General features: G+C 35.0%; 1 protein-coding gene across 7 annotated transcripts in view; it reads right to left on the bottom strand.

Annotated features, from left to right (window-relative positions):
- The window catches only part of Sick (sickie), a 504,036-nt gene that overhangs the window by 12,384 nt on the left and 473,669 nt on the right, over window positions 1–17,983 (bottom strand). For all 7 annotated transcript variants that reach the window (XM_076804259.1, XM_076804253.1, XM_076804267.1 and 4 more), the window contains one exon: window positions 464–547. In XM_076804259.1, the coding sequence (XP_076660374.1) occupies window positions 464–547 (84 nt within the window). The remainder of the gene's footprint in view (window positions 1–463; window positions 548–17,983) is intronic.

Raw genomic sequence — 17,983 nt, 5'->3', positions numbered from 1 at the left:
AGATTGAAGGATGCACGAGAATCCAAGGAATATTCATTATGATAAGTTTGACTACCCTAGTTTTGGATTTATTGACTAAATTACTTCGAACTTGTTCGATTTTCTGGGGGTTGTAATTCGGCAATCAACGAGTTACTTAAATACTCAGTATTTGTTACAAGGATTAAGAACTTTTTTCAATATCGATGGATAGAAAAATAATAGCAAAAAAAAAAAAAGAAAAAGAATTAGAAAAATAATTGCAAAACTATAGTAAAATTTTATTTTTATACTTCATGCATTGTTTTCAAATTAAAGCATTTAACTTCACGATCCTTTCTTACGTGTTTTCATTAGACCTTATAAGAATGTTTCTTAAAACTTTCCACGGTTCACGTTTTAAATAGAAACTATTAAAAAGTTCGATAACTTTTTCCATCCCTGGTGCAAACAAAAACTGATTTATTTTGTAACAGATACTTACTTTCTTTTCAGCTGTTGCGGTAAGTTGTTGCAGCCGTTGTGTCATGTTGGATAGGGATTGCTCAAAAGCCGACACCACGTGAGCCTACAACAGAAAACGAAATTGCAGAAAGTTAGAACGTGCGAAACTTCAATAAACAAAGTGGATAATTACTAAGTTTTCATAAATTTAAATGGTTGGCCATGTAAACACTGCTTAGTATTTCCTCAACGATTTTGAATAGTTCATAAATCTTTAATAACATAAATACAGCAATATTTTTCCAAACAAGCAAATGTTAATATCTTGGTTAAGTAATATTTATATTAAGTACACAAATTAATTCATTGCTGTAAAATACATTATTTTCTATGCATTTATTCTGTTTTACAGTTAAAATGAATCTTTAATATGGCGGGTAAACGGTTTGAATTTAAAATACAGGTACAATACATTCATTTGTGAGGGCCAACAATTAATTTGTACACCTAATATTAACATGTTCTAATATAATATTTAACCAATAAGGATCCATCAATGGGATTATTATTTCATTGTTCTTCCACATCTTAATTAGACCTTATACAATAGTTAATTGTGACGAAGAGTTCATTGACGTTTAACTCGAAACATTTATTGTGGTATAATGTTAGACTTTGCATATAATCTTTACTAAAAAAATGTGTTTCTACAGGCTTTCTGCGAAGAAGGTTCAATAAAGAAGAACTGGTAGGCGTCAGCGCGGATAGTCTTGGAGTCAAGGGCGAATATTATAGGGGCACCTGCCCGATTTACATAACAAAAGTGACCAAAGTGAACAAAAAATTGAATAATGCGGTATTTTTGCATCCCTTGATCATATCGTTACGTTCCCGATCACGCAATTACAGTGAACAACTGTTATACGAGCCGCGAGATAATTGCTCTTCGTCGGTTCAACGATCCAGGTACGAAGAAACCTCTTACAGGGTTGAACGTGGTAATCTAAACTGTTCCAACTAGATATCAAAACAAACTACGTTCTAAAGGTCCCATGAAAACGATTTACTTAGATAAAAAAAGCTCCTGCAAAAGAAGCACAAACAATCTTTCTGCGTTATTTACATAAATACTACAAACAAATAACATATTCGGAATATCAACTTAACTGTAACTATTTATTAGATAGTATTCTGTGTTTGTAGTAATGATTGAGAACTTGTTTAATATTGATGAACAAAAACCGAGTTCCTGTTGTAGAAAAATGTTTATTTTGGTGCTGTTTTTCTTGGTCTCGTTCAAACGAAATGTATTATATTGGAGAACTTGTATTTGTCTGTTTCGATAAACACTTTTAGTGGTAGAACATTTAGAAAGAAAACTTCACGGTTCAATTTTAAATAGAATCTATTGAAAAGTTTTCTAACGCTTTGTCAATTTTGAGAGTTTACATCTCGGGGATGGTTTATGATACGTTCAAATAGTGTTTCGAAAACAGCTCGATGCGAGCAGCAATAATATACAATAAAAAAATATAGGTTCCAATTAAAAAATTCAAAGTTGACCTTCATAGGCTTTTTCAAGGTCATCACAAGGTCGACTAAATAACAGTTTAATTTGCATAGAATTTCTATCCAAAATATTTTGTTATATCTCCTTTTCGGAGATATTTGCCCTGGAAATTTAAAATGGGATACCCTGCATAGAGGAGCATAGTGATCAAAGGCGTTTTCGAAACGGAGCACGGAAACCGGATAACGTCGAGTGTACCTAATTTTCGTTCCGGCGCTCAATGGCGAACGATAATTCAGTCCTTTTTTTCGTCGAGTGGTTATGGGTAGTGGGCAACCAGAACAGCGATTTCAGCAGCAATTTCGACAAAAATAGAAAGGGCCAGGTCTGCGATAGGTTCTGCACTCTTGGTACAACGACCTTCTCGACCACAAGTACATCGTGTATTTTCGATGCAAGAATGGGTTTCTCGTTTCCGTAGCTATCCGAATTTACTAGTCCCATCGAACCCCTATCGAGAGGCTATCGAATCGAGGAGGATGAAGCTGCACAATTCGCGGTTTCCCTATTCTGAAGAAACACGCAAGCGAACATTTTCGCAACACACCTTTAAACTACCGTTTAAGCTTTCTCTAAATTGTTTGGTTTGCCAACAAAATCGATGCAATGCAACGAAGTGTATTTTTTGAATTTTTATATTTTTAAAAAGCTACTACTCGTTCAGACTTTGTTAAAAACTTTTACGAAAACGTGTTTTTCTCTATCTTTTTCTAATTTTGAGATAGGGTGACCCTGCCCAAGGAATGAACACTTGAGCTGTATGTTTGTTAGCATTTTTTTTAATCATTCTCGATTTTAACAGATTATAGCTGTCGCAATTAATGTTTTTAATCTTCTGAATATTGAATATAAATATTTTAGGAGAACAATTGTTTTGTAGTGGCCTGCATAAAAACTCTCGATAAAGACGACCGTATTCAACTTAACCTAAATAAGGAGGGACTAACAAAAATCCTTGTTCTTTTTCTTCAGAACGTATTCAAACTCGTGCTCTATCGTTATACGTAGTACACTTTGTTTCTCAACATCCGTTCAAATGTTATCAGACACGTCTAACATTAAGACTCAAAACAGATGTGAAAAATCTTGAAAATGTTGGCCAAGTTGTACCAAACATATAATAAGAGATTTCTTTTCGATTTATTAAATTTCAAAGTTTCATTTTATGTAAATGCTTATTAGATACATGTATCAATTCATTTTTGATATTATCTTTGTCGTTTCAATGTTTTTTTTATCACTACGAGCTGCAAAAGTTAAATGTTTCCAAATTTTTTAATACAATATTCTTATAGGAGATCCAGATTACTACATATTTTTGCAGTGAATTAAAAGAAAATTTTTGTATATTATATTATTTAGGTATCATAAATAGACTCCGGATCTCTATGCAAAATAAAACTTTTTCGTATGAGTTACAAGGGACAGATTACAATTTATTCTTTCTTTTAATAATTTTAGAAAGTTGAAAATAATCTTGTCACAAATGCATAAATTCTGCAGTATAACTACAATATAAGGCTGTAGCGAAGTAGGACTCACGCAAAGGCTATAGCCGGTTTTGGGGGCCAAATCGGCCCTGGAAGGGATTTTATTCCAATTTGCGCCATTCGATAGCCTACCAAAAAAGATACCTTTCAGCCAAGTTTTAGCCCTATATCTGTAATGGTAGTTATAGAGGAAAAACGAAAATCCAGTTTTTGGCCAATTTTCCCCATTTAATGACAATTTAAAATTCTGAAAAAAATCTGGTACACATTTCGGACACCAAACCACATACTTTGAGTCGTTTTCAGATTTTTCCGTTGCAAACTCTGGCTGTAAAACTCGAAAAACACGAAAAAAATCGAAAAATGCAGATTTCATATGGAAATCTAAGAGTGACCCAATCAGAATTAATTTAGCAATAAGATATTGTCCTAAGTATTATGCTGAATTTTTTTCAAATTCCTGCGATTGGTGCGTCATAGTTGGAAAAAATAAAAACCACTTTTTTCGGCGTTTTTTCCGTGAAAAACTAAGTTATAATTATCGTAAAAATATATTATGTAATAATATAGGCACAGGTTCAGAAGCAGTACCTAATCCAAGCGTTATGCCGGTAAGGTAGAAAATGACAATAAAATGATTTTTTTTCGAGTCGCTAAAAATCCTTTTGGGGAATATGTTTTTAATGCAAAACGAGGCTATGTGGAAAATTTGAGCTCAATCCGATTTGACCGATTTTCGGAGGTTTAGCTGAAATGTTATATTCAGGATTATCTAACCCCTCCTTTCCATTCCTTAAAGTCTCAGCTCACAATTTTGTGTGGGCCATAACTCACTATATCCCAATATAATACTCTGCGTTCCAATACGCTCGGTCATAATAATATATATGAAATATTTATGTTAGTCATATCATTTGAAACAAGATGTGCATTGTTGAACGCTTCGATTGGTTCGCACTTTGGCGTAGAATTCATTTCTGAGGTCGAGTATAAATGAACAGTAACGTCAAGAATTGTTTATCGGCAAGCTCAGGATTCTCGCGGAATTAAGGATTAGACAAAGCGGGAGAGGAAATCAGAGGAGAACAAAGGTTAAAGGACGCGTGGGTGAGCTACGTTTCCGCGCGTAATACCAGAGAAATTATCCTGCTCGTAAAACGCAAACGGTAATTTTCTCGGACCTATCTCAGAACTCCCTCATTGTTGTAGCTTTTTGCTTTTGCGTCGCCAGACACGAAATGAACCTTCACGCTCGCGATGATGACTACGGTTGTGGAACACGCGATATTACCCCGCTTGTGTCACAACGTCAACGTTGAATCGCATTGCTGGAGGCGGAGGAGCACGTTGCTTTGACTTTTTGAAGGGCACATTATGAAATTGTTCAAGACCTTAAACCAGAATGTCTGCGTTCACAAGTGCTTTAACCCTGGTATGGCGGAGTTTAGGTCCATTTTAACACTAGGTTTACGGCGCACTAAAAATTACTATTTAACCCTAGCACTCCCAAGCCTTGAGCCGTCACGCGGATCCGGGGGGGGGGGGGCTCGAACCCATACTCTTCTTTACTGATTTCTCCTAAAAAATTGTTTTTTAAAAAAAGCTTTGCAATATTCAGGTATCTGATACTTTATGAACATTTTACATTGCATTTAGATGTATATTTATAGAATAGAAAGTAGGTATATAACTCTCTTCTCTCAGAATGAATATTGACTTCTGACTGTAACTGGAAATGCTGCGTCGTTCCTTGCCAGGCAGTTCTGTGATTCAATTCTTAGTTTTGGTATTATTTGTTATTCTTTGGAGATAAAAGGCGCGTTGGGGTCGGTCCGCTTCGCGTCATTGCCGCTGTACTTATGCCGCGATGCGTAGTCTGTGTTTTCCTTTCTATGCACTGTAATTTTTTTCCTATAGCAACGGGACTTCGGAATATTACACTTAAATGTACAAACGACAATAAATAATTTTTTGAAAATTTTTCACCCAAGAAAAATAGTCCTAATTTAAAGTTTTCCAGCCTATGGATTCGAGGAGCCCTCCTCCCCCTCCTCCTTGGGAGTGCTAGGGTTAATATGAATAAAAATAACACGAATGTATCTATCCAAAATTTTAGCTATTTTTTAAACTAATATATACCTAAAGAAACGTTGAACCCTTTCTCATGGATGAATCTTTGCGATCTCAATAATCGTAAATGAATCTATTAAAAACATTAGAACCTGTGCATTTCGGCAGGTCCCGTCAAAGGAATCGAATATATTTCAAGTTATTAAGTAATTTAAAAAAAATAACAATTTTCATCACGGGTCCTACAGATCCAACGCGCACCAGAAGATTCAAGTGAATGCAATGATACAATAAATACTTTTCTTTTCTCTTCTGTGAAATTGTTAGGGATAAAAAAAGTTCTAATCAATGTAGTCGTAACGTTCTATCTTGTGATCCTTTAAAATCAAAGGGATAATTATAAGTATTACTATGTATGGATATTTTTCCTAGAGGAGCGAGCGACCGGACAGATATCTCGAACAGTTACGTGCGATCGTTGGGACCGGTAAATCCTTCGAAAGATCTCGGTCGATCGTAAATATGAGATGCGCTCCCACGCGTGGTTCTAATGTGCTTCTACATGTATTGTTTCACCTAGCGTTGAATGTGTCGATTGTGCCCGAGGGAATATGTTTCTTTATTGAGCCGGACGTGCACGATACGCTCGTAAATGCGGCCCACCTATATACAAGGATTTTATAAGTTCTTCGTGTTACACCGTTCAGTTTTTGGACGGTCCTTTTCTGACCTGTAGCTAGATAAACAAACAACTTTATATTGCTAGTTTTCTGTTCAATACTTCATACTGGATCACGCGAGTGAAACGATTACGTCTGGATCAAACGAATATTGATATCTCTGACAGTCTGCGTTGCTATGTACTACAATTCCTTTTCTGAAATTGAAGAACGATCAAATTTAGAGATAATTCGAAAAAATGTGGAAATTTACTTTTGAAGCAATTGCCTAATTATTTAGATCCTGGGAGAATTTCGGCGCGATTTTAATTGCTGGCGGATTAGATTCGGTACATTTTTTATCTTTCAGTTATCTGAGAGAGCATGTTTATGTGGATCAGGCCTGTCCAACTTCTTCGTCGCGGGCCACACGGTCCCCACCATCAATCTGTTCGTTCCCCATAGGTTCCTTCTATGAAACAAATGCTATGCGCGACTGGCGATACGACCGTGTCAAATAGTGGGGGAACGTCACTTCTCACCTTAGACGAATGAAGAAGTGGGAAAACGGGCCAAATGTGGCCCGAGGGTCGCGGGTTGAACACAGTGTCACCACGCTCTGTAACTCTTTCCCCTCGATTTGTGCACCCTCCCCTCATCTGACGACTTTGGTTGGACAGGCCTGATATAAACGAACTCAATACTGTGATTCAGTTGAAAGCGAAACATTACCGAAGAAATAATGGACCTTTTACCTGTTGTTTTTATTAATCTAACAATGAACATTGTAAAAAGTACTGAAAGTGAAATAATTACTTTATTCAATGTTCAGTTTTTATCGATTGATATTTAATATAAAAATTAATTTAATTTTTGCATAATACCGCAAATGAGCTAATTAAACACGCTTTTCGCCATCTTCATTGTCAGAAATATTAAAAAGTGTTCGAACATTTTGCCACATAAATATCTTTATAATTTTCACACAGAGATAGACTGTTTGTCATTTTATATTTCATAAAAAGACAAAAGAATCTATCGTTTTATTAATGTTTCGTACATCATATTTGTCTAGTATACATGTGTGTACACGGTAATACTTTTCATATTGAATATACGCTCCAACGGTTCGTTCAACAATTCACGATTTTGATCGAACACTTTCTGTCAAGGGTAGTGTACGAAATTATCTAAAATATTAAATAAATAAAATATCAACACTGTGCGCAAGTCTTCAAACGATCTGAAGTCGTTTAAAGAAAAAAAAAAAAAGGATATTTGTGTTAGAGATAAAATGTCTCGTTGAGCATTTGTTGAAACGAGGCTTTTAGTGTTCACGCTTGTAAAAGCAATATTCAGAATGCGAAAACCCTTGGTGCGGTACCGGAGCGCAACCATTTTAGAGAACACAAGGCGCATCATTGTGTAGAACAGTACGTTTTTGCCGCGGTCTCTTCCGGTCCAGTTTTTAGTGTACTACCTTTATCTCGACTCGCTGGGTACAACGAGGTAAATAAGTTCCCTTTCTGAGAACAACAAGTGAAAGTTATCCGAATTGTCCACCGAGATGTTTTCATTAAAAATTTATACGTTCCACTTGATACAAGAAAAATTCATTTACAAGAACATGTTGAAAAGGAATTCCTTTCGCTGTCTTATCGCGATCACACCCTTTTCGTAGGCAGTATCAGCATTCATTTTATTGCTGTTCTTGCTCGCTAATATCTACACCCATTACATTTCTTTTGTACCTTAATAGTTCTACACTTTCGTTTTCTTCAACTTCAGTGGAAGATGCTCGTTAAGATGCTCATCCAGATTATATTCTTTAAATATATGTGTATCCATACCGCTTCGGTGAGCACGGTATATAAAAGTGCAGAAAAACTTCATTTCTACTCGTATATCGTACAAATTTACGCTTTTAACAAAATTAGTCGACAGTTTCGACCACTTTGCAATTTATAATTTCGGTAACTATTTAAAGTTAAGAGTTACCGGTGTGCATTGCATTTTTCCGTCACTGTAAATAGAGATTACACAGTGTTCGCTGCAATACCGTGTAATTCGCTTGCAAACAGCAGAAAATTGCGCGAAATGCCTCTATACCTGCAGGAGGATGCATCAGGATGCATGCACGGTGAATGACATTTAATTCATACACTCGTTGGAAGGAAGCGCACGAGTGATCGTTGCTTTCTAAGGAATTAAAATTCCTCCGACGTAATCCGGTGGTCTGTTGGTCACAAAAAAGACGTTCTTGTTATTAAATATGAAATGTCGGATTTTTAACAGTAACGTTTTAACATCAGATTCTTCTAATTCAACTTATGGATCAAAGAGAGCATTCATTTTACATGATTGTCATCTCCATTTTGTAGTTTTCTTTGCCATTGACGAATAATGCGTTGATGAATCGATACATTTGTACGAAACATTGCATAATGCTATTTTTCCACTCATATAAAAAGAACACTCGACAATCATATTGATTGGCCTCGAAATGTGTAGTATTAGTATCAGTTAGTTGTAAAGTAAAAGTATAGTATTGAAATGTAGAAGGACGTGTTAATATTAATTATTCAACCACAGAGATCCTTTCATGTAGGTCCTAAAAATGTTTTTACTTGTGGCTTTAATCAAATAATTTGGGAACCAAATATATAGACGAATCATTTCAATAATATTGCAATATTTCAATATTTTATTTTATATTTTAAATTATTCAGAATGGAATTAAGATTCCATTATTGGATATTAATTTAAAAGAGAAGTTCAAATTTTTCTTGTCAAATTTATTTATTATAGTATACCGAGGTAGTGCAATTTCCTTTCTGTGGTGATAGCGTAGTTTGATATAAATATTTATTTTGTGTAGAGATGCTTTTCTATTAGATTCTTCAAGGAAACGATCATTGAAAATGTTGTTCGAAAAATCCTACATTTTAGAAATTCGAAACATTTTCTAAACAAAACGAATTCATTGACGACGAAGTAAGAAAGTCGATAATAATGTGTCATTAATAAAAATTGTTGTTATTAACATTTTCTATTAGGCTGCCACTTTTCAATGTTTATGAAACTTGAAAGTAAAAGAAAAATAATTAGAGTACTTGTGCTAATTTCTACGTTAACCGGACGAATCTTTTAACGGAAGAAATAGGAATCCTACTCCAACTGTTTTTTTTTTTTTGGAATAGAATTTGTCAACCTGGAATTTGCATAATCGTTCGTAATCCGCTTATAAGCGACAGTACTTGCAGTAATGCTTTAATAATTCTTGCCCCTTGTAGGTGGACAGCAAGTAAGTCGAACGTGTCAATTTTTAAAACACTATATACATTACCGTTTATAAATATCCGGGCACTATACACTGTGTGTGTCTGTGCAGTAACGATGAACAGAGGAGATTCATTTATTTTATACAAAATCATAATTTTGTTCACACTACATTTGCGGGACCTGTCGAAATGACTGAATTTGAATGTACGCTTATTGAGATTGTAAAGATGCACATCCACGACGAATTATTCAACAAATTTATTTCTTTGGATCCATTTGAATACAGATACATTCTTGTTATTTTTATAAAATAATATAAAATTAGTCACTTTTAGTGATCCGTAAAGCTAGTGTTAATAACTCTCCGAAATAGTTGAATAAATGAAAGATTAAACTTTTTATATTAGGATTTTACAATCATATTTATGAGTATTTGAACTACATAAGTTATTTTTTTTTAAGTAAAAATAATAAAAAACATGAGCTGACTGTTGTCATGGTTTCTATCCTTCTGATGATTGAAAACAAAAAACTGAGGAAGTGTATTAATCAGTATGAACGTGGCTACGATGTAAATCAAAATAAATTAAAAATCTCGATTATTTGCAAAATGGCGGCATTTTTGACTCAAATTATTGATTTTTTTTATATTTTCCCGTTTATAGCACGTTAAAAAAAAATAAGAAAAAAAAACGATAGATTTTCAAAATTTTGGTTCGTGCAATAACAGAGATATCGTGGCAACAATTTCGAGAAAATAGCGTTCAAAGGTTCAACTATCAATATCTCGCGATACGAATTGCATTCATCTACGTTAATTTTCCGAATTTGAACACGTTTTCCACAACACTTACACTTAAAGAAAATGCAAAAAGTCGATTTTTTGAAAATGAAAAACCAGAATATCCCGCGCGTTAGCTCGTCCGAAGGTACGATAAATTTTCTCGAGGAGTTTAGCAGCTTCTAAAACGGTTTTTAATGCGTGGAGGAGAACGTGGGGATAGATGCAATGCATTAGTAGTTTCACGTAGACAGCCGTGACAACGTCACACGTTCCAAATCGATCAAGATTCAAGCCCACCCACGGTATTTATCGGTCGTAGATGCGTCGAGACGCGTGGGCGTCGCGTAGCGTTTCAACGTAAGCTCGTAAATTACTGGCAGCGAAATCAACGATCAATTGCGGAATTGCGAATTAAAGTGCCAGTAATGTTATTACCGCGATATCTATGAAACCAGAAACTAATAGTACAGGATATATTGGTATCGCCACGCTTCCTACGATTTGCAACTAAATTCCCACATTTACAATTGTACATGACCGAACATGAGTTTCCTGTGTAGGGTGCTTCTAGCTCGCAGAAAATTCGTGTCCCGATTAATTTTGCAGTACTTAAGGAGAGTCAAATTAGTCTTAGTTGGTTCACCTAGTTACTTCAAATCCATACTACATAGCACAATACTTCATAAAGTGGATACGATGTATTTAATAAAACATGTTAACACAGAAAGCAAACGAAACGAACGGTGGTAGCAAACGTGCTGAGGGGTCTGTTGCTGAAATAAATTCTGGTAGCGAACGTGTTAGTTTTGATTTGAAACTTGTTGTACTTCGTTTCGTCCGATGCACTAAATATGCATCGATGGAAAATGAAATGTGATTTACGTTACTTTAAAATCATTGTACAGTAGTATCTCCGATAGCGATTGAGAAAGAAAGAAGGACTGAGGTTCGACGCTTTGACTCTCTCCTTCTCTTTCTTTTCCGTTCGCCGACCTCTTTCACACCCGAAACTTTAATCAATTTGTTATTCTAGTAATTATGATCGTAACTATGTATATGTATATGTATATGTAAAAGTTTCATAAAGAAAAGAATAAAAAAGCTTCGCTTGCATTAGTGTGAATATGGCCGATACTCGACCCCTCGTTGGCTCGGTCGTCGAGCGTGTTTACCGCTTGGTTCCAAGAGGGATCCCCCCAGTGGTGGGGATAAAATTTCGACAGTTACGGTAGAAACCTTCGCGACAGTTACGTAGATAATGCTGTAAAATACATTATAGCGGTTGCTACTACATGTTCCAGTTTATGGTGGAAAGTTGGAAATAATCACAGTTTGGTGCCGATAACGTTTTTGAGACGTCATTTTAGGGCAAGCGGTTAACATGGTTTCAGGATCGTTGACACTGGTCATTTGCTAACCGTTGTGCACGTGGCCTCGCAGAAGAGTGTCGAGTGTCATAAATTTGAACCACAGGTTCGCGACCAACTAAGAGCCGCCTGTTACTTCCGAAGGGAAATATGTTTAAATTATTACTGAAAGAGAAGAAAAAAATAAATAAATGCGCTTACGGCCGATCAATGGCATACGGAAAGTAAGTAGCGAGCAATGACCCGTAGAAAAGATATGTTTATAGTTTTGCAGATCGTTAAAGGTAACTTGTGTCGGTTAATTTGATAGAAATTATATGGCATCGCGGGGAATATAAAGTACGGTTATACAATCTAATACGTCAGAGCATCTGGAAATATCTCTTTCCTTGCGCTTTTAACTTTCCTTACGTTCGGTTCACTCTCGAGCGAGTCTACATTGGTGCAGTTTTTCAAGGATATAATCATCACCTAACTTCTCTGTAGCAGTTACCTCAGGTTGCCGTTAGTAACCGAGCATAAGTATATTAGATTAAATTACTTATTATTTTCGATTAATTCGTTTCTTTTAATAAGTTTGGTCGCTGTTTTTGTACGTTGTTATCTTGTTCATCAAGATCTGTGTTTGCTATCACCCGTTGAAAACCTGTCATTTTCTTCCTGATTCAACAAATAATTCTTTCACTCTATTGTATCATAATATTTGTATACCCTATAACGTATTTAGGTTTGTGAAGAACTTTATGTTATGTCAATTTTATTCGTCTTGCATTATGTTTCCCTAAATGTGTATGATCGGAGAGTCGCTCAGTGAAAAGGTTAATCTTGCACAATTCTATTTAGTAACAAACAAATAATAATATTTAATATCAAAATAAAGTCAAGATAATTTGTTTGATTATAGCAGTTAGTGTTACCTAGCTAACAATAGTCGACTTTTTGTAATAAGCAACGGATGTATGAAGATAGGTCCTATGAATGAATCTGGTTACTTAATGAATAGCGTAACAACAATAAATCAAGAACCAAATAGTCAAATAAAATGCAAGTTTGAAAAAATTGATTGTTTGAAAATGGATAACCAGAATACCCTCTCGAAGAGAATCTAGTGGTTATATTTTTTTAATCGTAAAAACATATTTTATATTTTTAGACTAATCTGCTTGAAAGAATACGTACAGTGACTCCCAAAAATATTCGGACACTAGCTATAACTAACTTTACGACTTAATAATTCCTTTGTTAATAAAGCAATCGTCCCGGGAATTGTTTCTAGCAATAAAAGATCTATTAATGTTGACAAACATAAATAATTTATTTGAAAAATATACATAAATTCCATAATAAAAATTAGTAAAAGAAATAATGTCCAATTTTTGGCTCACAAAAATATTCGGACAATATTAATTTTTCAATTTAGATAATGTAATTTAGCATTACAACATTTGTTTAATACTTCGTGGCATAACCATTTTGTTTAAGAACATGTCTTAACCTGTTTGGCATATTTTTTGTAATTTTTTTAAAATATTCAACAGTTATATTCGACCACTCAGTTGCAAGTCTTTGTTTTAATTCAGCTATCGATGTAATTGGGGTTTTTCGAATTTTTCTATCCAATTCATCCCATAAATTCTCGATAGGATTAAGGTCCGGTGATTGGGGCGGCGAATGAAGAATTTTGGGGCAGCAGTATAATAAAAATTCTTGCACAATACGTGACTTGTGCTTGGGGTCGTTGTCTTGGTAAAACTTAGAAGTATTATTAAGCCCCATCTTTTCAGCACTTTGAATTAAATTATTTTTGAGTATATTTAAATAATGATTTTTGTCCATGATACCGTCAATAAACACTAGGTTACCGACTCCATATGACGAAATGCAACCCCAGACCATTACGCTGCCTCCGCCGTGTTTCACTGTACCTCTTGTATTTTCAAAATTAAACTCTTTATTCGCTTTCCGCCACGCCATAGTTCTTCCGTCGGAATTGTACAGATTGAATTTGCTTTCATCAGCAAATATGACATCCTTCCACCATGTCTCATCCTTAGAAATTAGCTCTCTTGCAAAGGTTTTTCGTTTATTCCTATTCTTTTCGTTGATAAATGGTTTCTTTCTAGCTACTCTCCCATTGTAACCAGCTTGCCTCAGCACTCTCCGAACTGTTTCGGCTGAAACATTTTTGGAGCTTTCTCCTAATAGTTCACTAACTAGTTTTCGAGCACTTAAGCGCGGATTTTTTTTTCACTTTCCGAATAATTTTGCTTTTCTCCCTCGTACATAAGAGACTTGGTATTCCAGTTTGCGGAATAGAATCAATGCGATTCTCAATATAAAATCGTCGACAGATATCTGCAGCAGTACTCTTACTTATACGAAGCATTGCACTAATTTCGCGATAGGTTTTTCCTTTTTCTCGATGAAAAATTACAAGCTGTCGCACATCGAAACTCGTATTCTTTCCTTTGCGACCCATTTTGAACGAATTCACGTTTACTACTGACAGCAGTGAGGTGGCATGGACATCAACGAGATTCTGTTTATAAACAAACGTTTTCCCGATATTCGAATATCGCGTCCCCAGAAGGCGATTGCCAGAGGAATATAATACGTGTCCGAATATTTTTGTGAGCCACAAATGGTCCATTATTTCGTTTAATAATTTTTATTACGAAACGTATGTATATTTTTCAAATAAATCATACATGTTTATCATCCTTAATAAATGTTTTATTGCTAAAAAGAATTTCCAGGGCGATTGCTTTAACAACAAACGAATTATTAAATCATAAAGTTAGTTGTACCTAGTGTCCGAATATTTATGGGAGTCACTGTAGATCCACCTAACGAATAACAACCTGATAGCCTTTACGCTGACTGGTGTTCACAGACGGAGGACCAGATTAAAGGACTCGTAATCATACGAATGCCGGTAGTGTCGTTCAGAGGTGCGTCCTTATCCGCGAAGGTGCTCTCTTCGGCTGAGCGGCCGCGGTTATTCAAATGACCGCTCTTATCGCAAATCCTTGGCAAAAGTAAAGGTACGAGGCTACCCTCGGAATATTCGCTCGGGAGCTTCCGTGCGTTCCGTATGAAACAAATGAAGGAAAGAGATGAAAAAGGCCGTGGGGATCGTGCTTTCCTTTCCGTACGAGTGGCTCTCCGGGTAATACGAGAGCAGATAACACACGATGTGAACGTAGCATAATCTTCCAAGCGTTACGACCCGAGCAAACTGGGCTAACAGTTCCCAGGCCGCAAAGAAGCGATTCTCCGTCACGAAACAGTATACCCCGGTACATAAGTGCATACGGGAGCATGTATCGGCACATGTGTAAGCCTCGACTAAAGAAACGCTCGACTCCTTCATCGAGCTCGTTCCTCGAATCTGTCGAACATGTCTTCCTAAGAGGAGGATCTTTACCTTTATCTTTCCACCTTGTTCTTTCCTAAACAGCTGCCGGGCAAAAACCAGGCGAAATTTAGACCGCATGCTCAACCCGTTCGCGTATAATATCGACTCACTTTCGTGATCAAGATTTCAAACAAAATCTGCTATGTATAAACATTGTTTTTTTTTCTTGCTTTTCTGCATTTTTGGACTTTCTTGCAGTTCAGTCCGATGATGTGTCTCTTAGGGTAAGAGACCCCATTACTGTATCTATATTAATTATACTTATTTCTACAACATAATGAATATTAAAAAAGAGATATATAAATTCTAAATTCTAATATTCATTATGTTTTAAAAATAAGTATAATTAATATAGGCGAAGTTATTGGGTCCCTTACCATATCTATAATTTATTCTTTTCTTCACGTTAAACAACCATGGAACTAACACAAACGTAAACTATGAACATAATAAAAGCAAAAATTATTTCTCTATCTTACCTTTCAACTTCCTATCATAATAATTATACAATATTATTTCTCTCTTTCAAGTATGAAATAAAAGTCTTCTCTCTCTTTAAGCTTTAAAGTAATTATAGACATAGAATAAATATAAATTTTCTTCTTTCTCTGCGGAATTGTTAGGCTAACAAATTAATTTCTGGACCTCGCAATTAATCGTTTGTAACTCTGTTTTACATCCAAACTTTTTACTCGGTTTTACTCGAACACAAGGAAGTTTTAATGGACAAAATTACCGACTCCGAAAATTCGATTTTTTTTTCTTCAATCGCAAATAGTACACATAGAGAATAAATTCTTGAAGTTTCATACAGAAATTAGAAGTCTTTATACAGAAACAATTCATGATAATTAATCGTGTAATATTAAGAAAAAAATATTGAATCGATCAACTTGAAATTTTAACTGCACGTCAACAAAATAGGCCTTTTATCGTTTAACGTACAGGCAACGCGGTAGGCTGTATATTTATCGTCGATGAAGTGTTTTAAATTTCAATTACAACGGGGGCACAAAAAATGCTTCGCCGTTTAGAAAGCCGCGCATGTCGTTCGATTTTTTTTCCCGGCGTACTAGGATTTTCACTTCCTTCACTGATAGAAGAAACAAGATAGTTTCAGAATTTATCCAATGGCACGTATTAAAACGCTTGCCTATATGTTCTATTAACCTGCAGGCATTATAATCCTCTTACAAGCTTTTCGCGATTCCATTGCGACTTTCTCCCAGCCGCGCTAACGCGTTTAGCTTCTAGCGTGTCCGCGAGATTGCTTCTCCGTCGGTCCAAGCTACAATTAAATGATTCGCTCGTCTGAGCCGTTGAGAAGTTTTAAGGCGTGATGTTATTTCCGATATTTATCGGCGTGAAAGCCGACGGATGACAATTACGCGCTCACTGAATTTCCATCGTATACTTTCTTCGCGAAACTCTGTGATACCGTTCATGTATAGAATCGTGCATTTTTTGGCATTTCATATTAACCCTCACACGCTCCTCAGAAATAGTCGCGCAAAAGTTCTCAGTATAACAATTCACTTATTTCTCCTCTACACTTCTAATAAACAAATTTTGTTATATTTATAGCGGCAGATTTTGATCCCTCGGTGAAGTATTCAGCTCGATGCGGCCCTATTGTGTTAATAATTATTTAACGTGTAACTATTAATAATATAACTATTTGTGGATTTAGATGGAACTTTATTAGGTTGTTACATATGATTCGTAAAAGTAAATTAGCAGAACCAGCAGCATAATAGTAGACTGCAAATCTTGATGGAAAATACAAATCTTCTGCTTCAATTGTGAGAGATAAAACATAAACAGAAAATTAAAGATAATATTATCGGTGTTCTTAAATTCTTTGTCTTCCACTGTAATTCACGTATTCAGTTTTTTCGCAAAAGATCCACAATGTGCTAATCTTCTAAATCCAGAACAAAACGAGCATTCATTCAAAGTTTTTTATTTGAAGAGGTATGCCGTTCACAACAAAAAATAATTAAATAAATTAAAGTTAATTTTAGGTCATAAAAACTATGTCGAATTGTGTTTTTCCCCTAAAACGAGAGAAAATGTATAATAATTATAAGTTAAGTAAAAGAAATATTACAAATTTTCCTGGTGTTTATAGGATTCTTTTTTTGAGTAACCAAACCAATATTGTACTCCCTCTGTCCCACAATAATAACAACAAGTGAATATTTAAACGGGAATTATTGGTGAATGCTGCTGTAAGTTATGTTGTAGCGCAAAATTGCGAAGCCTTCAATCAAAATTAATGTTTTACGACATCTGTCATTTGTTTTGACACATCTTTCAATTTTTAGGTTGACCTAATTATTTTTACAATTTCATCCGATGATCGAAATCAATTGTTTTATTTCAGTTGAATGTCAACCTATTGTAAAAGTAAGATAGAAAAAAGAAAGTTTGAAGAACGATGGTTCCAATAGTATTAAGCTCACGTATATAGGGAAAGCAAAGCTTCGCAGCCAAGGGATCCTACCTACAAGTTTAAAATGCAGTAACGAAATTATTAAAAAATCCAGAAACTATCGGAACATTTAAAATAAAAATTAGGAGTAATTTTTTAAATTTATTGTTTAATTTAATCAAGTTTTTTTTTATAATAAATGTTGCGTTCTGTATTTATTTTCTTTTGCTACTATTATTATGGGACAAACTAAATTTATTAAGAGCTACTATCATTATGGGACAGTTATTATGAATTAATAATTTTCTGTATTTCAAATTTTGTTATAACACTCAGTCAGTTGGATTATAATCAGCCAGAGATTCTTTTTTCAATTGATCCTGCGTAATATAACTAAGCTATGCACTATAAGCAAACTAGATATAAACTAAAAATTTTGGATTGATGTTACTATATGTGTGTATACGGTAGAACCATAATATTCTA

This window comes from Halictus rubicundus, chromosome 2 (assembly GCF_050948215.1).
Source record: "Halictus rubicundus isolate RS-2024b chromosome 2, iyHalRubi1_principal, whole genome shotgun sequence".
Classification (NCBI taxonomy): Eukaryota; Metazoa; Arthropoda; class Insecta; order Hymenoptera; family Halictidae; genus Halictus; species Halictus rubicundus.
The sequence above is the reverse complement of the archived record's forward strand: the minus strand, read 5'-3'. Positions and strand labels throughout refer to the sequence as shown.